Here is a 25,868-nt window from a genome sequence, read left to right on the forward strand (position 1 = left end):
AAAGTGCAAGTATCCCCCGGGGCTTGGAGGCGGCCCCTTAGGGCGCATGCCCAAAGCTCAATGTCTCTTTTAAGTCTGCAGATGTGAATCTAATATTCTACTTTATGATTCACGTATACACAAAATCCTACTTGAGTTCATGTAAAAACATTTAAAATTACTTCGTATTTGCACTGAACCTGTGAACAGAATTGATGCTGTAGGGCAGGAACCAGCAAACGTTCTCCACAAAGGAGCAGAAAGTGAATATTTTAGGCTTTCCGGCCATATGGTTGCTGTGGCAACTGCTCAACTGTGGTACTGTAGGAAAGTAGCCACACATAGCTTGGCTATGGGTGTGGCTATGGGCCAATAAAACTGTAATTTGAATTCCATGAAATTTTTGTACATCATGAAATATTACTTTTGATTTTTTTTTTCAGCCATTTAAAAATGAAAAATACATTTCTCTCTCATGGGAGCTCTGGTAGCACAGTGCCTAAGGCACTTGACTGCTAACCAGAAGGCTGGCGGTTCAAACCCACCAGCCACTCCTCGGAAGGAAGGTTGGGCAATCTACTTCTGTAGTGATACTGCCTCAGAAACCCAAGGAGGGGTCCGACTCGACGGTACATAACAACAACAACTCATGGGCTGTACAAAAACAGATTGCTGACTATGCTCTAGGAAGACAGTAGATTGAGTCTGTGGTTTCAAGTACAGCCAAGGCTGGAAGAAAGAAGGTTCTGGAACCAGACCCACCTCTAACCTGCTGTGGTACTGAGGACAGGTGACAACGGACCAGAGCCTGCTTCCTCTTCTGGAGAACACGGCTTGGGATGGGCTCAAGCATGGCGAGGCCTGGCACAGTGAGTGGTGTTTCTTAAGCAGTGGTGGCTGCCACCCTGCTCATTCCATCACTGACCGCCTGTGGTGTGCTGGCTGGAGGAAGGTCGAGTCCAGGATGTGAGTGCTTGAGGCAGATGTGTGCCTACTCTGGGAGGAGGAGCAGCAGCTTTCACACCAGAAAGCTGGGTCACCGCTTCCCCAATTGGGATTTCTGGCTCCGTTTCTAGGTGATTACTCACACTTTCTGGCTTAAGTTCTGGCCTCTAGGGACTGCTATCGGGAAGACTATCTTAACATCATCTGCCTGTTGCCTCTCTCCTCCCAGCCTCAGGAGCCCTGACAGGCCCGACTGGCAGGTGCCCAACTGGCCCTGCCTTCCCTCCTTTCCACCTGCCAAAGTTGGAACCTGCTTCCACCCTTGGCCCTGGTGAGCCCAAGCATCCAGACACCCAGGGTAAGGCCCTGGGGCCTCCCAACCTCTGCACAGCAGGGGCAAGAAGCACATGCCTTTTCCCTGGTAGTTCCAGCCCAGGGCCAGGCCAGCACAGCTCCTCTCCTTGCTCATCATTAGTGTTCAATGCTACTTTATTCAACTGCTTCACTGAGGGGCAGCAGAATCCAGGCCTCAGGCTAAAGACACGCATCCTGGCTTTCCCATTGGCCAGTTCGCTCATTCATATAAAACAGGTAACAACAGTATTTAGAGTTATTGTGGAGATTGAGAATATGGCCATAAAACGCTTGCCCAGCTCACGGAAGTGCCTAGTAAATGTGGGTTACCAGCACTCAGTAGGGTGGCCAGAGAAAATATAGGATGCCCAGTGAAATGGGATCCAGATAAACATTATTATTATTTTTTTTTTTAGTTTAAATATGTACTAAATATTACATGTGATATACTTAGACTAAAAACAGTAGTCACTGTTTCTCTGATATTTAACTTCTTTATCTGACAACTCTATATTAAAAGAGGCATCACAATCCAGTAGGCTCTGTCTCCTAGCTCCAGACTAGCCCCCACCTCCCCACAGTCCATCCAGACCAATGGCTTTATATAGATAGATAAATAGATAGATAGATAGGAGCTCTGGTAGCATAGTGGCTAAAGCACTTGACTGCTAACCAGAAGGCTGGCGGTTCAAACCCACCAGGAGGGTTCGCTACGAGTTGGGGCCGACTTGACAGCACATAACAACAACAACATATATATATACATACATACATATATATATATATATACATATATACATATACATATATATATATATATATGTGCAGGGCCTTGGGGATGGAGCCAGGCCACAAAGACTGTTTCTTGCAGTGCTCTGAGTCTAAAACTAGATCTATTTTATACTTGCTTTGAGACCTTCCTTGGCTCCTTCCTGTCCTGGATTTCCTTATCTGTCCAGCAGCACAAGTAATCCTCACCTGACTGGTCTCTCAAAAGGAGTAATGATATACTAATAACTAGTAGCTATTGATCAACTTGACATTGATCATTCTAATCAACCCCACTGGATACAAATATAATTATCTTCATTTTACACATGAGGAAACTAAGGCTCGGGAGGTCAGAGATGTTGCTCCCCACTCCTGCCCTAACCTCCCTGCTCTAGTTCCACCCTTTGTCCTCCAGGGCTTGGACTCTGGCTTAGCAGAGCTCAGACATGACGACAGTCTCCGCAGCAGCATCCTGTCATTGCCACGTTCAGGTCTCCATGTCCAAACTACTCTTACGGAGCCCGGTACTTAACTCACACATCCTCTTATTTCCCGTCTTATTCAACAGATGCCTCGCTGAGTGTGCTTCACGCAGCTGGCTGCGGTGCTGGTTACTGGGCAGGCACAGTCTGCAGGTCGAGGACCTGGCTTCATACTCCTGTACCTCAGAGACTGGATTCTGAGACGCCGAGAGCACGGACAGTCTAGAACCAAGGTCCTGGTCACTGGGTAAGCCCCATTTCTGACCTAACCAAGAAATCCTCCCATGGGTCACAGACCAGACAAATGAACAGCCACTTTTGCATGAATCCATTTTAAAGAGTTTGGTGTAAATCAATCAAGCACCAAGTTTTACAGAGGGTGTGACACTAGTGTTCGGTTTTTCCCAGTGCCAAGTTTTCTAAGTGGAAATTCTTCACTCAGGGCCAGTCTCAGGTAGAATTCCCAGACTGGTATCCCAAAAGCTACAGTGTTTCAATCTTAAACACCCCTGGGACTGGGTGCTGTCTCAGACTGGTGGGAGCATGGGGATGAGCCCCAGCTCTGCTCTTTATGATTGATGAGGGATCCCTGGAAGCCTGTGGGCTCCCATTATGGCAGATTTGATGCCGGTGTCCCTCTACCTAGCTCCTGAGATGCTATGAGGACAAATGAACCCACTTGTGGCGAAAACACACACAAAACATCAGCCCAATGTACTGGACTAATTATTATTCTGCCTTGACACAAGATACATCTACGTGGGCAAGGTTTTAGGTAAAAAATAGTTTTAATGAGTTTCAGTAAAACTCATCATCGTTGAATAAATTCTGACTCACTACGATCCTACAGGACAGAGGAGAACAGCCCCACAGAGTTTCCAAGGCTGTAACCTTTATGGAAGCAGACTGCCACATTTTTCTCCCATGAAGTGGCTGGTGGGTTCAAACTGCCAACCGTTACGTTGGCAGCAGAGTGCTTTAACCACGGTGCCACCAAAGCTCCTTAAGTCTCAATTGGTGATGTAAAGCCTGGAACAAATTCTTGAGAAACTGTTGCAGGACTTCCTGTAGCAGTCCCCCACCTGTTCGTCTCCAAGTGCATCCATCCTCAGGCCACCCACCCACCCACTGGCACACAGTAGGCGCCAGCTGCTAGAGGGACTGACAAGGGGTGAGGCTGGGTAGGTTTTCTGCTCAGTCTTGCACAAGGCTCAGCATATTTTCCTACAGCTTCACTGAACACTTCTGACCCAGTTCTGCTGGGGCTTGAGTAGTGATGCTTCTCAAAGCTAAGGTTCAGAGTTCTTAAAAAGCCTTAAAACTTCTCTTCCGTTTTTACACATCTATTCCAACCCACAGAAAGTCTAGCTCCCCCTGAAGTCCCAGGTGTGTGATCTGAGGTGGGGCTCGGAGCACGTGGCTTAAGGAAGTGGCGCTGACGAGGCCTCAGCTGAGTGCCTTCAGGCTGGGGGGCTGGGCAAGTGGGTGCTGCGCTGCTAGTGCCTTCCGGCATCTGCTTGAACCAGGTGTTCTTGGCCAGAAACAGGCAGGGAGTCACCGAGTTGGCCTTCGTGAATGAGTATTTAACAGGCCTTCACTGGGTGCTCAGCACAAATTGGGCACCGAGGAAAGAGTGGCTTCCCATGGGCACACAGTGCATTAACAGAATGCCCCCATAGCAAGAGGCAGCCAGGTGCCACTGAATGTGCCTCACACACAAATCAGACTTCTAAGTTTTTTTTGTTTGTTTGTTTCAAATCCAGGATCAAGACCACAGACAATTTATTATGTAAGACATGGAGTGAAGGATGATCGAGAAAAGGTATGGCTGTGAGTGACATGGAATTAGATGAAAAGGCTTAAGTCTGCTGAAGAGAGTTTAAATTTGGCTTTTGCTCTTGGAAATGTCAAAATAATCATAAGAAGCACTTATGCCTTACAGAGCAAATAATCCACATAGTGTCATTTTCATTTTGCAAACAGGGTCACAATAGCAGTCAAATATAAGCCTAAACACCCAGAGAGTTAACATACAGGTTTGATAAGATATTAACAAGGGATTGAGCATGCTGGTGGGTTTTTAAATCAAATTCATATTGAACCCTGTGACCTACTGAAGACTGTAAGTGAAACCTGGGGAAAGCAGTTTTTCCATACAAAACAGTGACAACAACAACAACGACAACAACAAAGAAAACCCCAGACTCCGCTGGATGTCTATAATACTCATTTGCAGTAAGGCTTTCAAGATACATGAATTTTTATAGCATTTGTATTTTAAGGATTTAGGGCAAATACATTTCTTTTTCTACTTGATAAAAAGAAAATTAGTACTTAAAAGGTTCAAAAATATATCGATTGAGTGATTTTTTTTTTTTACATAAATAAATTATATTGATTTTTAGGATTTAACAGCTGAAAAAACCCTTTCCGCTTCCACTGGAGGCAAAACTGAACAAAATGTTAGTTAAATAGAGATAGCAGCACTTCTAAGAAATCTGTTGTCAGCATTAGAGACCCTCTATGCTACAAGGATATCATTAAACAAATTTGTTCAACTGCTGGACTCTTTCCTATATGGTCAGTTATAGAATTTCTGGTTTATGTCTCTGATTCATAAAACTGGGACTCCACTTTCTGCAAACACATCTGATTTCTTTCTTTTCTTTTTTTTTTTCCGGTCATGATTGAACAGACTTCTTTGAGATGCTCATTTTAACATTTACATAATTTATAATCCCAAATGTATAAAAGACAATGACAAAAGCATCATAAATAAATAATGCAAACTGAAATAGTTATGTCAAACTTTTGGACCTTCTGATAAATTAGCAAAAACTGTAACAGAAAAAGTAAAAAATACAGTAAATTGTGACAACAAAACGTGAAACCGGTACTAGTGGCACTTCTGACATTTCCAACCGCCCTGCACAGACCTGCGCCTCCGGAGTAGTGAGTCACGAGCTTATTTCAAGTCTCCGAGTATAAACTACTGACGATGAATAAGACCATGGGAAGGGATGTGAAATGAACGGGTGGGCAAAAGAAAATGGGAACAAGGGCTGCTTGAGCAGGTTCTTCCCAGCTAGGTTCCTAAACATGGAGACGCTGAGGAGGGCAGAAAATAGTGTTAATTTGCAACACAGGCTCTACTAACTTGATAATCTGGAACTTGGGTCCAACTGTAAAACATAAACAGAATAGAGAAGTAACAGTGAGAAGCAAACATGTTCACAGTCATATTGTAAAGATGGTGCACACGATTGGACGACCTCAAACAACCTCGACAGGAGGACCTGGCAAGTGTCAGAGTGGGGAGTGACTGTTTTCTTGCAGGCTTTAGAAAGAGCACTGTTTTCTGTGAAGAAAATGCAAAACAAAAGCTCCTCAGGCCCCCGTGTTCTTCAAACATGGAGAGACAAATGTAGTGACTACAGAAATGGGAGGAGAAGGTGGTGAGGAGACAGGAGTCGTGGGCTCGCGAAGCACGTGGCCCTGCGGAGCGCCAGCCCCTCTGTCCACCGCCTGGTGCCGGCCGTGACTCCAGGTGCATAACCCTTTCTCAGATTGAGAACCATCTCTGAACTTGGGGGAGGAGGGAGAGAGTGATACATACATACAAAATAATGTCTAGTCAGTATTTTGTCTTGCTGCAGGTGTCTGAAAAACCATGAAGGGGCAAATTATATTACTACCAGTAAAGTTTTTTTTTTTTAATAAAGAAATGAATATATGTATTTTCAACCAATAGTTATATACTCTGTCTACACTACTCATTTAGTAATCATGGTAAAATAGGGAAATGTTTCAACTCAAAGCTGCATGCCGGCACTTCCCTTTTCTGTGCTTTGTGGTTCCCTGGTGCCAGTGTTCCCATCCAACACAGCCCACAGCGGGAAGAGCTACTCTGCGTCGCTGTCCTCAGCCCTTCAATGGTGAAGTCCCCAGACAGCTTCCTTTGCCATTTGTCCTCAGAGAAGTGGGGAACTTGGAAGAGAAGGGGGTAGGGCGTGCCACCAAGTACTGTATTGACTACGATTGCTGGAATGAACAACTGGATAACAGAATGAGAGTTCTGTGCCTCCTAGACTAGGCAGACGACACTTATCTAATGAAGTGGCAAGACCCTGCAACTACTGACATCTGTTACCATAGTTCTCAGACAGGCAATTAGGTCGGTAATATTACTTATGGAAACACAGGTTCTTATGAAGGTGAAGTGAGGGAAATAACAAACCTTTATGGGATAAGAAACTTACAAGTCACAATAATTTTCCCAATGAAAAAAGTTCTAGTTGGTGTCATTGCTGGAGTCTTTGGGTCTCCCGTCCCCAGCCTGTGCCACATGTTCTCTGTCTGGGGCCAGAGGGGCACTGGCTTCGGTGCAGTTCTGGCTGCCGCCGGGCCCCCTTTCAGACCCGGGAGCAGGCTCTGGGGTGGGGTGTGGGTTGTCCCCTTTAGTTTTCTTCTTCTTCCTCTTCTGGCTTTCTAGACCTATGATATCAGAGTGTCTGGCCTGCTGCATGGCAGGCAGAGCCATGCCCATGCCAGGGGAGAGAAACATGGATGGGTAAATGAGTCCAGGAGACACTCCTGGGATGAGAAATGGGTTAAAAGCCACAGGACTACTAGTAGTTATTGCAGGTTCAGACTGATCAGAAAACGGACTAGGACCAGGCTTGTCGTCAGCTAAAGTATCCGATTTTACATCACGGCTACTTGGCTTGTCTTCTGCAGTCTTTTCGGTCACTGACGTACCACTTTTCGTTGTGCTTGATAAAGATGCTGGAGCAGTTGAAGTGCAGGTAGTCGTCATGGGCGTGTTGAGGAGCCCCCCAACACCAAACATCTGGGGCACTGTGGCCATCCCCGGCAGCATCATGGGCAGCATGCTCAAGGTGCTTTTGACATCTTCGCCTGTAGGCATTGTGGTGGCAAAGCCAGCCGGAAACCCAACAAGCCCAGTGAGCGGGATGCCTGGCATGCTTCTCATGTTCTGAAGTCCTACCAGGTCCATCCCTGCGATCAGTCCGTTCATGAACAGCGGCCCCATTCCGGAGGGAGAGTCTGTCACCATGGGGGGAGTTTTCAGGAGCTCACTCCGAGGCCGTCTCCCCCTCCTGCGGGGGCCTGCGTCTCGAAGAACAGCCTCAGTCACTGTGTGATTGAACTTGTTTTCTGGGAGAAACCCCTGAAAACGGACAAAGAAACACAAGATGCCAAAGGTTACTGGATGGCAGGCAACTGCCTGGGCTAATGCCCGGAGCGCTGCATCAGTCTATCCTGTGCACAGCTCCACGAAGGGTCCCAAGGCAAGCGTGCCTCCTGCCCACTTGCCCAGAGGCTGAGAGCACTTGATGGCACTGGCACAGCCACTGTGCCCGTCATCAACATGCTCACTGGGCAAAGGTGGTGTCTGCCCTGTGGAGAGCCTGTCAGAATGCTGAGAGCTGAAGACAGGTACGAAAGACGTCTAGGTTTAGTCGAGATGCTTTCCCAGACCCCACCAATCATTTTTCCCATGACAAAGGAAGGAATTTTTTAACTGAAGCAACAAGCAGAACGTGTCAGGTAGGGCTTTGGAGTCAGACAGACCTGAGTTTATACCCTGATCTACAACACCCTGGTTGTAGGACTTGGGCCATGTCAGTTAACCTCTTGGAGTTTCTGTAAAATAGGGTAATACCTATTTTCTAGGGCTACTGAAAGTGCAGTGTTTTAGCACACTACCTGACATGCAGCAAGACGTGCTCACTTTTAAAAGGGACACTTCGATTGTGTGTGTCCCTCCACCCAGGCCATGAACTCCTGGACGGCAGAGGCTCTGGTATGCAACAGGACCTATGGTAGTTAAGGCTGTGTGTCAACTGGCTGGGCCATGGTTTGGAGTGGCTGGGCAGCTGGATGTAGTTATTCCGCACGATGAGACTGTTATCACCTCCACGGTGGAACGTGCTGTGAGCAGCTGAGTAGGTGCCTTTGGGGTGTGACCTGCTTCCAGTGTATGAGGAGAAGCTTTGAGGAAGGTCTCTGGCTTTTGGCACATTTGGATTGTGCATATGGCTGAGTCTTCATAAGCAGTGTGGCCTCTTGTTCCCTGCTGATCTTGGGATTGTGTCATTTTATTTGCCCATCTTGAGATCATCAGCCTCAGCAGCCTGTAGTTAGCTGCCTGAGCTAGGAGACACCTCTAGCTCTAGTGGGCCTGGAACAAGAGGCAGGGCTGAAGGCCAGGGTCAAGGGGCCTTCACCCAGCCCCTAGAGCTGGCACTAAATTTGGGCTTCTAGCCTCCTAAACTGTAAGAGAATAAAGAGCTGTTTGTTAGAGCCATCTATTTGTGGTATGTCTGTTACAGCGGCACTAGAGAACTGAGACAGGACCCATACATGCCTGCTGAGTAGATGGAGGAGTTCTTGAACATTGTTGGGGAAATGCTGTCAAAGTAAGTGATGTTCTGGTTTCCTTTAAGGGAAAGATCTCCAACTTTCTTCATTAGCAAAAGTTCTAGTGTGGAGCACTTCTGCTGCACGTGGATTAAACTGTGATTACGCCTGGGACGCACAACTATGCTTGTGTAAGGTCGTCTGTTTTACACATTTTAATACTGAACCATTACACAGGATGACTGCCGTCTTTAAAAATGTTAGCGAGCCACAGCAGCACGGTGGCGTGGCTCCAGCCCTGCTGCCTGTGACAGGGGCTCCACTCCACTCTGTCTGGTACGAGGACACAGCCCAGAACCAGATACACGTGTCTTGTGCTCTCTGGGAGCTTGGTGTTTAACTCTAGTGGTGGACAGAGAGAATTAAATCTTGCCACTCTGATGTCTCTAACTCTGAACATGTTTCAGAAATCATGGGATAATCCCCAGAGAAAGAAGAAATGTTTTCTCTACAGAAACAGAAATTTCATTCAGGATTTGGTGCCCGAAATGTCCATGTCCCTAGCTCCAGATGCCCCGTGCATTTTCTTCTCTTGCTACTACTGCTTTCCACCCCTTCTCATTGCTATCGTTTATTTAAAATTACTTTTTTTTATCAAGGTAATACATGCACACATATAAGAAAATCAAATTATACTCCCGTGCTTGAGCAGTCCCAGTCTTTATTGTACAGAGGATTTTTTTTTTTTCCTTTCCCCAGAGAAGAAATTCTCTTTGGGTCCCTTTCCAGACCACACTGAAGTGAAGCAGCTCTGGCTTTCCAGGCTCTGCCTGTCACAGTTACTGTTACACAGTGGGCATTATTTTACCACCTTTTCTCCTTGATCACAGCCATGGTGAGATTAAAGTGGCCTTGATGGGTCTTTCAACACTGGATTTGCACTGAAGACACAGGATGTCATCATGGCTGGAACACAGAGGTGGCAGCACCTGGAGGATGTAGCCAGCAGGGCCACTGCTGAGCACCGTGAGGTGAGAGCTCATTGGTGAGGCTACTGGGCCGCCAAAGCTAGAGAGGGCCCCACTTCTCCCCCAGCTGCATCTGCCCCTTCTCTGGAGTCTCCCTTCCCGGAAGAGGCTGGAGTGATGGGAAGTAGGGATCTGGGAAGCCACCAAGCTCAGCCAGACCACAGCCTCCTTGTCTTTAAGGCTCACAGGAAAAGAAGTACAGGTTTCACAAAGAGACCCCAGAAGGGTCAGGGCAACTCTTTATTTTAGAGTTAGGAGTCCTGGAGAATATGGAGGAAGAAGTCAGAGAAGCTGAAGATACCTAAGGGCTGGGATCAGTGACCAGGCCTTGGAACAGTTAGGGATTCTATTTGCAACCTTCCCAAGGACGCCTCCTTTGAACTTTAGTTCAGTATCTCTGGCATTTCCCATTCGTTTCACTGCCACTCTTCTCCCACGACTATTAAAGAAGATCCTTAGGAAACCCAACAGATCCTTGCTTAAGGGGCAGCAGTAATGGAAGGGCTAGCTGGTGACACTGGCCTTGGGTTCCCAGTGAGCCGCGAGCAGACGCACTGACCTCACAGCTCGTGATGTAACTTTTGTCTCATGTGGAGCGGGCTCCAGGTAGCAGCAGCTGGGATGCGAGGATTCCCCCACGGCAGTGAGGGCTGCAAGCAGCAATGGCACTGGCTATTAGTGGTGGCAAGGAAGGTGGTAGTGACAATAGGAAGAGCAGCAGGAGTAAAGACAGGCGTCATGTAGTAAACATTTGCTATGAGTCAGGCACCATGCTCAGAGCTCTCCTCACAACTGAACCAATAAACACCATCATCATAAATGGGCGAAGAAAGAAGTTGTCAGGAATTTCATTTTACCTGGATCCACAATCAGTAGCCATGGAGGCAGCAGTTAAGAAACCAAACGATGTGTTACATTGGGCAAATCTGCTGCAAAAGCCCTCTTTAAACTGTTAATGAGCAAAGATGTTACTCTGAGGACTAAGGTGAGCCAGACTCAGGTCGTGGTATTTTCAGTTGCCTCATATGCATGTGAAAACTGGACAATGAGTAAGGAAGAGCAAAGAACTGATGCCTTTGAATTACGGTGTTAGTGAAGAACATTAAATACACTAAGGAGTGTCAGCTGAATGAACAAATCTGTCTTGGAAGGAGGACAGCCAGAATGCTTCTTAGAAGGATGGTGAGACTGTGTCTCACATATCCTGGACATGTTCTCAGGAGGGACCAGTCCCTGGAGAAGGATGGCAGGCTTGGTAAAGTAGAGGGCCAGTGAAAAAGAGGAAGACCCTCAATGAGATGGACTGACCCAGTGACTGCAACAATGGGCTCACACATAGCAATGATTGTGAGGACGGTGCAGGACTGGGCAGTGTCTTGTTCTGTTGTACATAGGGTTGCTGTGAGTCACAACTGACTGGATGGCACCTCACAACAACAACATAACTGCATAATCTCATTTAATCATCACATCAAGCCTGTGGAGTCAGCTATTACCATACCCATTTTGTTGTTGTTGTTATGTGCCGTGGAGTTGGACCCGACTCATAGCGACCCCTCCTTGGGTTTCCGAGGCAGTATCACTACGGAAGTACATTGCCCCACCTTCCTTCCGAGGAGTGGCTGGTGGGTTTGAACTGCCAGCCTTCTGGTTAGCAGTCAAGTGCCTTAGCCACTATGCTACCAGAGCTCCTATACCCATTTTAAAAAGACGTAACTAACCCATTCAAGGTCACAGATACTCAGTGGCCCAGATATTTGGACATAGATTCAGCTGAGTTCAGAGCTCCTGGTTTCATCCAAAGCAGATGGTTTCTCCTTTTCTCTAAAATGGTTTCAGAATGTCAAGCCTAATGGTTACTATACAATGACTCCTTTCCTCAACCCCAAGAAATCACTCCTTGATGTGTGAAATTTTTCATCCCTTTCCCTCCTGAGGCAAAGAGGAGGCAAGAGCAGTCCAGCACTCCAGTTGAGACACCCTTATTACCTAACTCAGGAGACAGGGCAGGGCAGGAGGGTGGTTCGGCAACCCTCCTTGATCTAGATTTCTCTCAGGCAGTGACACAGGGTCTCCTATTATCATGAGCTCTTGAGCCTGTGAGGGCTGCAGCACGGAGCTGGTAGGACACAGGGGTGACACACCACCTCTCTGAATGCTCAGCTGGTCAGCCCCTCCACCTGCAGTAGCATACTTCCTCAAAGGATGCACTTGTCAACTCCCTCACTGATGGTACCACAGTATACCAGGAAAACAACGTCATCTTATTTGATTCTTGTACCGAATGAAACTGGATTCATAGACACGTTGCGGTGTAGTAAATTACTTTGTATGGCTTTTCTACCCATAAGTCATTGTAAACTCAGTGGTGGAATGAGCAACCGAGGAGCTCCTGCTTGTAAATGTTATCCACCCGGGTTATTTCTGTTGGGCGTGGCACAACACAATGTTCTGAGAGGTGCCCACTCTCTCACGTGCTTAGAGTTCTGATGCTGTGATTGGCTAGTTTGGCCACTCTGCCGGGCTCAAAAGGAGGCCTCCTGGAGGCAGAACTCTCTCTGACTGCTGGTTGAGGAAGACGTGCTGCTGAAAGAGACACGCACCCCTGAAAGAGACACGTGCTGCTGGGAAAGAGACGCAAGAGACACGCATTGCTGAGTGAGACACCGAGGGACCAGCACTGCTGGAAAGAGACTGTGAGAGACTGTCGGCTGAGGGATGGTGGGCTGGGAGAAAGACTGAGCGTTCTTCCTGAACTTGAGTTGTAGCCTGGTGCTTCCCTAATAAACCTTGTAATCCGTGAGCTCTGTGTGACCACTGCGGCGAACTATCGAACCCAGGAGAGAGGTGATGGTGCTTTGGGAGGAACGGTTGGTGAAAGGGCTGGAGGGAGGCAGCATGTCTGGCCTTGTAGGAATAGGCCTTGGGTTACTGCTGGTAATCCTGTCTTCCTCTTGTAAGATTAGAGGAGGTCAGAACATGTGGCCTCCTTGCCCTTTTTGCACACGTGAAAATGTATGCTGAATATGCCTGAATCCCCAGAAATGTTATTTTTGAAATCCTACATCGGTCCTTCAATTTCCCAAAGAATATTCAAGAAAAATCAGTTAGTCAAAGGCAGAAAAGCTTTATGATGGCCAATTTTAGGTTTGATTGAGGAGAAAACTATGAAATTTCAAAAAGCTCTGGTTTAGAACCACAGAACTGGGAGAAACCTCAGAAAATGTCATGTTGGGCTTCTTTTTTACAAATAGAGGCACTGAATCCTAGAGAAGGGCAGGGCAGAGCAGGACTAGAACCCAGGGCTCTGTCCATCCCCACCCCGCACTACCCAGCAGCCCCCTCTTGCTCTCACACGTGGCCAGCACCTGCAGTCTGCCAGGCTGATGTGTCCTGGAGTACGCTGGCAGAACTGCCCTCTCTGGCTCTGGGACTGATCACCAAGGAAGAAGTCCGGCTGGTTCCTGCTTCTAAAGAGAAGACTGGGGCCTGTTAAAGCATAATTTCTCACAGTCTGTCTTAAGCTCTTCAGTGAAAATCGCCTCATTTTGGGCTGGCCACTGCCTATACCTTGTAGTCTCTGGTCCTTGCTGGGCACACCTCAACCCAGGGCCTTGGTAACCACAAGTGGACCAAAGACTTTTCTGAGCCCTCTTCCTCGCATCCTGCCCACATTCAGAGCCAGAGAAAGGTGCCGGGGGATGTCTTTTTCTTTTCACCCACAAACATTTCCTTCATATCTATACTCTTGGGTACGAGGGGCATGTTTAGTCTTAGACATCTTTTTGCTGGGAAGATAACCAACCCAATTGCCTCCACTTTACTGTCAAACAATTTACTGCTCTAAGTCGGACTTCCTTGAACGTGCTTGACTTTGGGTTACCAGAGTGACAGCGCAGAGCCAGAGCTCCTGACCAGGGCCACTCACTCAGGACCAGCCTGCACCCTGTACCACCTCTGGCCCCGTGGACCAGCCTCCTAGGTGCAAGCAGAATTCCTCAGGCATCAGGATACACCAGACTGTCCCTGCCTTGCCCTGGCTGAGAACTACATATGTCAGAGGAATGCCGGGCCCTTTCAGAAATAGGAACTTGCCAAGAAGGCACAAACTGGTCTTCTTCTCTCCCTCAGATCTGGAGAGCAGCAGCATAAAGGGCCCCCGGGGACGGGGGGGAGGGAAGAGCCCTCCATCTACAGCAAAGCAGGAAGAGTGCCGGCAAAGGAAGTCTGCTTCAACCGCTTCCTGTGGGAGGGCGTCACTCTAGTGAGCCAGCTGTTGCCCACTCTCCTCAGGTGCCCCTCCCAGCAGCTCTGGGACCACACACAGCGCCAAGCTGGGCTCTGGCAGCCCACCCTCCTGGTAATTATACCCTGGGAGCAATCCTGCTTCCTCTTCCAGGGGAGGCCTGGGGGGAGGGCAGAGAGCAAGGAAAGGGAGACTCAGACGGAACAATCGTGGAGAAGGGCTCCCAGAGGGTCACAGGGGCACTGCAACCCAAGAAGAAGCTCTTGACTCCAAGCCTGCATATTTCCAGTATTTCCAACTCTACAACTCAACTCCTGGGTAGAGGTACAAGCGGAAGTGTGGTGACCAGAGTTTCCTTTCTCCACCCAGGAAGGTGAGTAGGCTCATCCAATAAACAGTCACTGAGTGAGGGGGCCTAGCAACCCAAAGTAATGTGTAGATTCTAATTTAAAAAAATCTAAAAATAGAAACAAAGCCCAACTTTAAGACATTCTTGGGACAACTGGGGAAATAGGAATATGGGCTAGATATTAGATATTAAAAGTTCCTAACATGGACACATGTGACAGTTACTGCCCATCTGTCAGTCTCTTGTCCTGTGGCGGCCTGTGCGTTGCTGCGATGCTGAAAGCTATGCCATTCGTTTTTGCAACACCAGCAAGGTCCCCGCGGCGAACAGGCTTCAGTGGAGCCTCCAGAGTAAGACCAGAAAGAAAGGCCTGTAGATTGCTTCTGAAAATCAGCCCATGAGAACCCAAGGACACAGCAGAACACACACGGGCCGCAACAATGGGCAACAACCAGTGTGGTGATGGGGTGCGAATGGGTAACGTTCGGCTCACTCATACACGGGACTGCTATGACATAAGGAGGAACTGACTCGACAGCAAGCAGTAAGTGCTGGCAAACGACGTGCGACAGAGGTGATGGTTACGCAGGAAAACATCCTTCTCAGGGATGTAGGGGTGATGTGGCACCTTGCCAATTCACTGTCAGGTTGCTCAGCAAAACCTGAGCAACCTTAATATGTATACAACCTTAATATGTGTATGTATAGAGACAAAAACTCTATACATACACATATTAAAAAACAAAAATTTAATCTACATATAGAAAACATATTAATTGTATGTGTGTATATCTTTAACGAGCAAGCAGTATGGATCAGACATTTCAAAAGCTTACTTCCATGGCCTTATGTACAGCCAGTGCATTAGGCTAAGTCTGTGGAACTCACTCAACCAAAACACGGCACACTTAGCAGAAGGGACCTGTGAGCTTGAAGGAACAAGTTCCACGTGAGATTTCAATTTGTTCCTAGAAGAAAGGGAAGAGTTTCTAAGGGGAAGAAAATAGGTGGTGGAAAGAGCAGTGCACATCCTTGTGGGCTCCTGTCCTGGGATGAGTATGTGGGCACATGGAGCTGAGGGCAGCAATGCCATCAGGCTCTGGTAGCCCTTCCACCACTGAGTGGGCCGAGAAGCTCTGTCTGTTGACAAGTGATTCCTATTTGCCAAGGCAACAGGCTTACTGCAGGAAAAGGGCCTCCGAGGCAGGGCCAGTGTTTATTTAATAAAGAAGGGAAAGTGCATCTTTGGTAAGAGGCTGGCTTACAAGAATGGCTTAGAAATGGGTTCTCTGGCAAGGGCTCAGCATATGCAGGGAGTGCGGAACACGAATTTCCAGAGAACACGAGGGAAACTGTTAGACATGCAGAAAGCAATGAGAAAGCCAAGGGGGAAACCACGTGATTTTTTTTTTTTTTTTAAATGCCCAACAGCTCAGAGACTAACAAAGCAAGAACTTAAACAGACCCTGTGGGCAAAGAGAAAAGAAGAATGTGAGGCAGCACAGTCAAGGGGCTGGGGAAGGACAGAGGGACAAAAGCTGAAGCAGAACCGCCTTGCACAGCACAAGGACGGACTACAGAGAAAGCTGCTAACACATTTCGTGAGCATAATGCGAGAGAGGAGGAAAAAAGGCAGCATTTCCCACGTGACAGGCTTTGCAGTAAGCAGCCCACCCAGGGGACGGGTCTCCCCAGCAGAGGGGCTGTGCAGTGGATGGAGAGGAGAGCACTGCTAGAAAATAATCCAGGTACCAAGTTTCTAAAGAACATTAATAAGTTCTTTCTGCACAAAGAGGAGGAAATGACGAGGGTGGGTGGTCTTTTGAAGCCAAAAAGGAATCACAATGAGGCAAACCCACTAAGAAGGGAATCAATACACCCAAGGAAAGCTGGCAGCAGGCAGAATACCAGAAAGAAGATATTCAGGAAAGCATCAAAGTTCATGGAACAATCTGGAAAGAGAAGCTCCCTATCTGGGGAGAATGCACTTTTTAGGAGGTTAAAAAGGACATTTACATACTAATTTGCCCAAGCTCAGCACACGTTCAAGTTGAAATGTTATTATCGCCCCCTAGAGGTTGTGACTTTTCTAGTCCAAATTTGCACTCATCTGTAAACTATAATTAACTCAGATTTGTTACACTACAAGTATTTTGCAGATGTCTTTGAAGTTCCTTCCAGTCCTATGATTCTATAATAGGAAAAAGGCAGTGCTCGGAGTCAGCTGTTTTTCACTGCCTGTGACGATACACTAGAGGAAATGTTTCCAATAGCAGCCAGGAAAACTTAGATTAGAAAATGAAAATTTCCAATAATGAAGTTTGTTAAACATTGGAAACAGACTCCTGGCAGGGTTAGGGCTTCTTTCCCCTTGTAACTTGCTACAAATAGGGGGAAAAAAATATCAAGCTTTAGGAATGGTTTAAGTAGGAACAGTTCTGGTGTAAGGGTTGAAAACGAACGGGCATAGGAAGTCACTTTGTGGCTCAGAAACACCCTTATTTCTTCCTGAGCAGGCCTCCTGGTGAATGTGGCCCGGCTACCTACCTCCCAGCTGAAGCTTCTCTAGTTCACAGCAGTGTCAGCAGGTAAGCATGGGCTTACTTGTGCTTAGTTCCTGATCTGTAGCAAACAGTTTCATGTTTTTTCACATCAAAGATTCTGCTCCTAGCTAAGTATGGCTGTCATCTTTCTCTCCGAGGCCCACAACAGCACCTTCCTGCAGAAGCAAAGCCTCTCTTCAAATTTAGCCCCTGAAGGGACACAGTAATCAGCACGCCAAGTAGACATGGGCTTACTTACTAATTTGTAGGGAACAGTTTCACATGAGGTTCACCACATCTGTTCCCTATAGATTAGCAGGTAAGCACAAGCAAGCCTATGCTTACCTTACCACCTTAGTCGGCAAGGCTTGGCTCAGCAGGGACACTACCGTTCTTAAGTAATGCAGAGCTCCATACTCTCACCCGTTTCTTACCCTTGGTCCTGGCTCCTTGGGGACAGCAGGAACCCGCTCTTCTCCACTCAGAGAGCTGATGTCTAATTTTCCAGGTTCCTTACAACGTGGCCTCCTCTGCTTTGGTTTCTCTGAAAAATTCTAGAAGGCAAATGGAAACCAGTATTACAAGTTCTGCTACAGGCTTCTGAGGAGTGCGATGCTTTTCAGCTGCTTTGCTCTTTTCTCACTCTGCACAGGAACTTGGTTAGATCAGGTTGGAGGCAACAGTCACTTGGGCCTCAACTAAGCTCTCTCGCTTGAAGCAACAATGCTCTTGTAGCAAGCTGGAAAACAGGTGGCCAATGGGCTCAGGCCACCCAGATGGCTGTGCTGGCCTTGTGGGCCGCCTCCAGAGCAGACCAACAAGCTGAGCCACCAGTTTCCCAGGGTGCTGCTTACTCCCTAGTCTTTGCCTCACAATCATTTCCTCTGATTCTCTCTGTACTGCCACCTCTTTGGTTGGCTTTGTCTCTGGAAGGTGTGCACCCTTTCCTTGTGAGCTCTCTGTGTATCTTATTAGAGAGATGTACCCAGGAAAGACATAGTAGTAGGGGAGATGAGCAAATGAGCAAAGAAAAACTAAGAAAAGACATCAGCATGTCTTCAAGGCTCAGGTTTCAGTAATTTTTTTTTTTAATTTTTATTGTGATTTCGGTGAAAGTTTACAGAGCAAATTCACTTTCTACACAGCAGCTCACATATACTTTGTCTCATGACACTGACTACAATTTTCCACAATGCAACAGCTCCCCTCCCACTTCCTCTCCATAGTTACCTCTTCCCTGTGTCCTTCCCTCCCATGAACTCCTGCCCCCAAGCTGTCTCCCTGTGCATACACAGTTCTTCTATTCTCCTTTGAGTGATTTCTCCAAGGAATATATCTACCTAATGTAAATGTTCAGCTCATATGTCTGTCTTTTGTTTGGCTGGAAGCCACAGGAGGAGGTTTAATTCCAGACTTGAAAGGCAGCTAGGGGCCAGAGTCTCAGTGGTTCCATCAGGCTCTATCAGACCAGCAAACCTGGTCCTACCTGGTCCTCCTTTTTTTTTTCTTTCTTTTTAATGATTTTGAGTTTTGTTCTGCATTGTTTTCCCACTCCATCCAGGATCTCCTACAGAGATCCCCCTTTGAGTGGTTGACAGTGGTAGCTAGGCACCATCTAGTTCTTCTGGTCTCATAGTCATATACGCTGAGGATCACATGGTGTACCAGTCACTTAAACTAATTGTTTCCATGTGTCTTTGGTTTTCTTCATTCTTCTTTGCTTTGGATGGGGAGAGACCCATCGTTGTATCTAGATGACTACTTGCAAGCTTTTAAGATCCCAGTCACTATTTGCCACAGTAGGATGTGGAAAAATGTTTTGGGTGGTATGTTATGACAACTGAGCTTGATGTCCCCTGCGACTATGGTCCCGAGCCCACAGGTCCAACTACTCGCTCCTTCTGGGTAGCTGGCTGTGGCCAAGAAGTGACTACAACCTTGCCCCTTGTCAGCTCTACTATATACCTGGGAATTCTTATAGAACATACAAATCCACTTGGAGAAACATTCTCTGCCAACCTTGTACATGGTCTTGGGTACACTTCCCCCAAATAGAGATGCCTAATAGTTTAGCCTGTCCACCCATCTATCCAGCCATATATCAATGTTTGCCTTCACTGATAACACAGTACTGTATGTGCAAAAGGGTTCATCTTTGTTGTCTGTACTTCCCATGCACTCTCTCTGTCTTCCTCTCTTCCTCAGTGCCACCATGTTCAGCAAGATGTTTTGAAGGAAAACTGTCATAGTAGTAATTAAGAACAGATCCTCCCCCAAAGGGTGATAACAGATTAATTGGAAAAGAATACATGAGAAAAATTTCACAACATGGCAGAGCTTATGCCATCTAAAGATTTCTCTGGGAGCTTACAATAAACTCACTGCCTTCAAGTCTGTTTGACTTGTAGCGACCCTGCCTTGGGTTTCCGAGGTGGTATTACTACAGAAGTAGATTGCCCAACCTTCCTTCTGAGGAGTGGCTGGTGGGTTTGAACCACCAGCCTTCTGGTTAAGCAGTCAAATGCCTTAGGCACTATGCCAAACAACAATTAAAAACTGTTTTTTTGGGGGGTGGTTGCTGTGGATGGACTAATTTTATTTATTATATTCCTGCAAAGTATAAAAGACCTCAAGGATCACTAGAGATTTTAACATTTTAAAATTCCTTCTAACTTGAATCCTTATCTTAGACTCTATCTATCTGAAAAGGTCAAATCTATTTTTGTTTTTGTTGAATCACTTGTAAACTTATTTTTTTTCTGTTGAGTTACTGAAAGCAATCTAAACCAAATGCACTAACATTCAAACACAATTTTTTCTGACAATGAAATTAAAGAAAAATGGCGCTATCTTTGCTCACCTTGGGACAGGACACACCCAGTTTCAAGAAAATGACCCAGTTTCAAGAAAATGAAACTTAGAGAGTGGAAATCCCCTAACAGGCACTCCCCCTCCTCCCCTTTCCCACGTCTTCCCGCTGCACACTTTAGCGCTTCTGTATACCCGTTGGCTTGAGTCTTCTAGAAGGTAACCAGTCGCCCTATACCCCATACCCTAGAAACAGAAACCTATAATAGCCCAGTGTGACCTCTGTTAGGGGCTCAATCGCTGGATGTGAATCCACTGAGCCAAGTGTCAATAAAATAAAGTCCTTCCTTTACCCCATCCTGCTCAGTGTTAGCATTTCCTTTGGTGGCTCCAGCAACATTTTTGGTGCATTGGTTGGGAAACTTTTGACCTCAGCCTCCCCCAGCCACTCAAGGAACTGGTAGCATGGCTACTGTCGACCCCAGGAAGCTGGTGGTCTGGGCTGGCCCTTGATCTGGGGAAAATGACCTGCTGAGCGCCTGGTGGAATTTTTGCCACAGTGTGGGTACTTTGCACTGGTGTGAGAGCTGGCTACGTCTCTGACTCTGAGAAGGAATGGCCACCTTCTGGACGTCTGAACCGCAGTAGGTTACAGGGGTGCCCCACAGTCAGTCAGTCAATCAGCCTTCCGGAGGCAGAAGGGGAGCCTGGTCACCTCCCAGGGCATCATCTCAGTATCAGTAATGAGAAACCACGGTCGCCCACAGGTAGTACAGGATTTTGGGGACTGGTATGTATACTGGTGCACTGGTGTGTGTGTTTGTGTGTGTGTGTGAATGTGACTGGCCAACCGACTGGTCTGTGTACTGGTGCGCTGGTATGTATATGTGTGTTTGTGTGAATGTGAGTGGCCAGCTGAGACTCTATGCACTGGAAAGCGTTGAGCCGTTTTACTAACTAGTGGTGAATCTCATATAGCTAAGGGCAATCAATGAGACTTCCATTAAGTCAGTGAGGCTTCCAGGTCAGGGGCTTATACTGACTTGCCAAAGCTAAGAGGTGCCTGAAAGATCCTCGCGAAAGGAATGGGAAGAGTTCGGCAAAGCAACTGTGGCTACCCTGTGCCACAATGGTTGGGAATCAGTGTCAGGAAGGAACTCCACTTCAGATCATGTTAAAAAACTTCAAAAAAGGATTTAGCATTCAGGGTTATGGAATAAAAATGCAACTAGGGAAACTTAGAACCCTTTGTGAATTAGAGTGGCCCACTTCCCGGGTAGAATGGCCATCAGGGGGATCATTGGATAAGAAAACTACCCTGAGAGTCTGGCCGGTAGTAACTGGGGACCCCGGCCATCTGGAACAATTCCCATTCATAAATACATGACTTCAGTTGGTAACAAATCTCCCCTCCTGGCTTTGGGAGCAAATTAGCCGAGAAACGTTTTCTCAGAAAACTAAAGCATGGCCTTCTACTTTGCCTGAACCCTCGAGCGCCCCACCCCCCATTCCTCAGGAGGCACTGCAAGAGCCAGTGCCCCTTCCTTATGTCCCAATGTATCCATCCTTGAGAGCACCCCCCCCCCATGGACACCACCCACACTCTCACCAGATTCTACCACCAGTCCGGGGCCTACAACTCCAGCCGGGGCCAATATTGGACCACTCCACCTCAGTCCATACACCCCACTGCTTCCCTCAGATGTGCAAAATGCTGCTCTGAGAGATAAGTGCACCCACTTATGTAGACTTGGATGGCCATGTCCAAGGGGGACAACACACCCTAGTTTGTCAACCGTTCACCACCAATGACCTCCTCAACTGGGAACATCATACCCCACCATACACAGAGAAGCCCCAGGCCCTAACAGGCCTCATACAATCCATTTTTCAGACCCACAACCTGACCTGGGCAGACTGCTGTCAGCTCCTCCCCACGGTGTTTAATACAGAGGAAGGGAGGCAGGTATTTCAAGCTGCCGCTTGTTGAGAGGAAAAGAATGCCCCAGCAGGAGTTATAAATACATAGATATATGCTCAGAGATGCCTCCCAGATGAAGATCCACACTGGGACCCAAATGAGAGAGAGGGTCTCTGGAACCTGGAGACGTACTGGTAAACACTCCTGCAGGAGCTACAGAGAGGTGGTCAGGAGGCGATCAACATCAACAAGGTAGCAGAAGTCCTGCAGGGCCCAGGAGAAAGCCCCAGCTCTTTCTGCAAGAGACTCTGAGAAGCCTACAGACTCTATGCTCCATTTGACCCAGAGAGCCAGGAAAACCAACGACAGTGGTCAACACTGCCTTTGTGAATCAAAGTGCAGGAGATATCTGCTGAAAACTTCAGAAACTAAAAGGCTTTACAAGCATGAACTCCACCCAACTGTTGGAAGTAGCAAACAAAGTCTTCATAAACCAAGACCAGGAAGCAAAGTGCGAGGCAAACCAGAAAATGAAGAAAAAGGCAGACCTCATTGCAGTAGCACTCATTCAGACCAGACCGGGTCCACCTAACAACAGAGGGAAGGGAGCCAAGCAAACCACATGCAAAAACAGCAGGGAAGGAAAACCTCCCCTTGATCGAGACCAATGTGCCTATTCCAAGGAGAGAGGACGCTGGGAAAATAAGTGCCCACAGAAGCAAAATAATAAAAGGCAAAACCCAGGCTACCGAAAGAGACTGGTCTATTCAGCACCACTGAAATGGAACTCTTCAAGGACTGAGACAGACTGGGTCCGGTTGCCCGCCCCCATACCATCCCATGGTCTAAGTTGAAGTGGGAGGAAAGGTTATGGACCTCTTAGTAGGCACAGGGGCTGAACACTCAGTGGTAACCCAACCCATAGCCCCAAGAACAGAAAGGTGAGTTAACATCATTGGAGCTACTGGAACACTAACCCGTCAAACCTTTTGTCAGACCAGGAAGTACACTGTAGGGGACCAGCCAATGATGTGTAACTTGTTGCAAAAATAACACTCGCCAGGGTCCCTTGCCATCCCCTGGTATTCAGTCTGTGGGATCTGCACCTTTTGAAAACCTGGCTGTGGATTTCACCGAACTACCTAGGAGTGGAGGTTACTGTTATCTCCTAGTAGTAGTGTGCACCTATTTGGGGTGGGTAGAGACCTTCCCAACCCACTCAGAAAAAGCCAGGGAAGTAACACAAGTATTACTGTGAGAAATCATCCCGAGAGATGGCCTCCCTGGTACATGGGATCGGACAACGTACCAGCACTCATGGCAGAAGTGGTGCAGGAAACAGCTCAGATGTTGGACATAAATTGGAAATTACATGCTGCCTATAGGCCCCAGAGCTCGGGCAAAGTGGAATGCATGACTAGGACCATAAAAACTGGACTCAGCAAATTATGCCAGGAAACCCACTGAACTTGGCTGCAAGTCCTTCCTTAGTATTATTAAAAATTAGGTGCTCTCTGCAGAAGGCTACAGGATATTCCCCCTATGAAATCCTTTTTGCCAGACCCCCACCCCTCCTCTGTTCTATGCCTGGAACCCCTAGAGAGAGAGGTGAAATGGAAATCAGTAAATTAAAAGCTTTGGGAACAGTTTCAACACTAATATCCAAAAAGGTAACGGAAAGACTCCCTATAAGTCTTTTTGCTCCTGCACATCCTTTCTAACCTGGGGATCAAGTGTGGGTTAAAGACTGGAACCTGATCCCCCTCAAACGCAGGTGGAAGGAACTCCTTATTGTCATTCTAACCACCCCCACAGCAGTCAAGGTTAAAGGTATCACCTCATGAATTCATCACTCCAGAATGAAAAGGGCTGTACCTGATGACTCTAATGACTCCTGGGAAATCGAAATCTACCCCCAGAACCTTCTGAAGGTGACCCTGCAACATGAGAACCACAGATCTACAGCGCCTTGCTCCAGTCACTCCATGGGCTGAGTGGTCTACGCACAGCCAAAGCCTGAGGACCCGCACTCACAGGTACAATGACTGTCCTGGAACTCATCACCCTATACCTTGGACTTTACTCATATTCCCCCTTACCTGTTACTTCTACCTCCCTTGATCCGTGCATACAATGTATCAAAACAACCCACTCAAGGTCCAAGGTCATAAAAACCCTGATATGGCATTCATATTACAATTGTCAGGGAGAGATCTCCTCTTGTAAACATAACCTCCTTATAATCGCAAGTTACTGACCAGGCCTGGGAGGCCCCAAATGGGTTATACTGGATCCGTGGGAGGAGGGCATATGCTCACCTCCCTCAGGGTTGGACAGGTACCTGCACCCTAGGAACGATCCACCCCTCCTTCTTCCTCCTACCCCTACAAAAGGGAGAAATCCTTGGGATACCTGTATACGATTCAGCCAGGTCCTGGCAAAACATGAAAATAGGAGAGTGGAAAGATACTGAATGACCTCCTGAAAGAATTATTCAGTATTATGGCCAGGCCACATGGGCAGAGGATAGAAGTTGGGATTACCGAACCCCAATTAATATACTTAACAGAATCATTAGATTACAAGCAGTGTTAGAAATAATCTCCAATGAAACAACCTGGGCTCTTAACCTTCTGGCCAAACAACACACACAGGTACGAGCAGCCATATATCAAAATCACTGGCCATGGATTACCTACTGGTTTCAGAGGGAGGCGTGTGTGGAAAATTTAACTTTACTAACTGTTGTCTAAAAATAGATGATGAACGGAAAGTCATTGAGGAAATAACAGATAGGATAAAGAAAATAACTCATGTCCCAGTCCAAATGTGGAAGGGATGGGCTGCAGGTGAATAGTTTAATAATTAACTAACTTTGAAAGCTTCTAAACTATTGCAGGTGCAGCAGCCCCATTTTTACTCCTTATAACCATCCTTCCCTGTGTACTCCTTATGGCCTTGAAATCTATTAATTCAATCATCGAAACTGTGGTGGAAAGGAAAACTTCCTCACATATACTACAGCTTCATAGGTATAACCCATTAAACCAAAGTCTGGAACAAATTATCCAGGAAGAAAGTGAGGCTCCTTTAAATTTAAACAGAATGAGGGAGCCTCAAAGGGGAGAATGAGACAGGACACACCCAATTTCAAGAAAAAGATCCAGTTTCAAGAAAATGAAACTTAAAAAAGTGGAAATCCCACAACAGGCACTCCTCCTCCCCTTTCCCACATCTTCCCACCACACACTTTTCCACTTCTGTATACCCACTGGCTTGCGTCTTTTAAAAGGTAACCAATCACCCTATACCCCACATACCCTAGAAACAGAAACCTATAAAAGCCCAGCGTGGCCTTTGTCAGGGGCTCAATCTCTGGATGTGAATCCACTGAACGAAGTGTTGACATAATAAAGTCCTTCCTTTACCCCATTCTGCTCAGCTTTAGCGTCTCCCTTGGCGGTTCCAGCAACAACCTTAATGCAGATCCAATTTATTTGTATTTCTGTTGAGTCCCTGAGAAATTAACCACCTCTATTAAATTTCAGGTTCCTGACACTTTAACCAGTTTGAAGCACCTTCTCTATGGGAAGAGCAAGGTACTTCCTGTTCCCCTTGACATCATACCTAGTGTACGAGCCCCTGCAAACCACAATGCAGCAAAGGTGCTAGGACTGCTTACCACCTTCCATTTTCGGAAATGACCACAACTAAGCTTTTCTCTCTTTCAGACCAAGGCTGGAATCTTTGGTCATAAACACATGGTAAACATGTTGTTATTGTTGTTATGTGCTACTGAGTTGGCTCTGACTCACAGCGACCCCTCCTTGGGTTTCCGAGGCAGTATTACTACAGAAGTAGATTGCCCCATCTTCCTTCTGAGGAGTGGCTTGTGGGTTTGAACCGCCAGCCTTCTGGTTAGGTAAGCATAGGTAGCTATATTTCAAAACCCTCCCTCCCACTTCTCCCCTGCCCACTCCCACATGGACAGTGCCTTATCCAAGATACCAGCCTATCCAATACACCGTACCTTGACTATGGCAGTGTCCATTTCTATC

General features: G+C 47.0%; 1 protein-coding gene across 1 annotated transcript in view; it reads right to left on the minus strand.

Annotated features, from left to right (window-relative positions):
• Window positions 1-6,822: 6,822 nt before the first annotated feature.
• CHD6 (chromodomain helicase DNA binding protein 6) overlaps window positions 6,823-25,868 on the minus strand; it is a 252,751-nt gene continuing 233,705 nt past the window's right edge. Inside the window, exons 35-36 of the mRNA XM_042783610.1 lie at window positions 17,516-17,635; window positions 6,823-7,722 (exon numbers count right to left, since the gene is read on the minus strand). Coding sequence (XP_042639544.1) covers window positions 6,823-7,722; window positions 17,516-17,635 — 1,020 coding nt within the window. The remainder of the gene's footprint in view (window positions 7,723-17,515; window positions 17,636-25,868) is intronic.

This window comes from Orycteropus afer, unplaced genomic scaffold, assembly GCF_000298275.1.
Source record: "Orycteropus afer afer isolate SDZICR_OR568_19922 unplaced genomic scaffold, OryAfe1.0 scaffold00020, whole genome shotgun sequence".
Lineage (NCBI taxonomy): Eukaryota > Metazoa > Chordata > Mammalia > Tubulidentata > Orycteropodidae > Orycteropus > Orycteropus afer.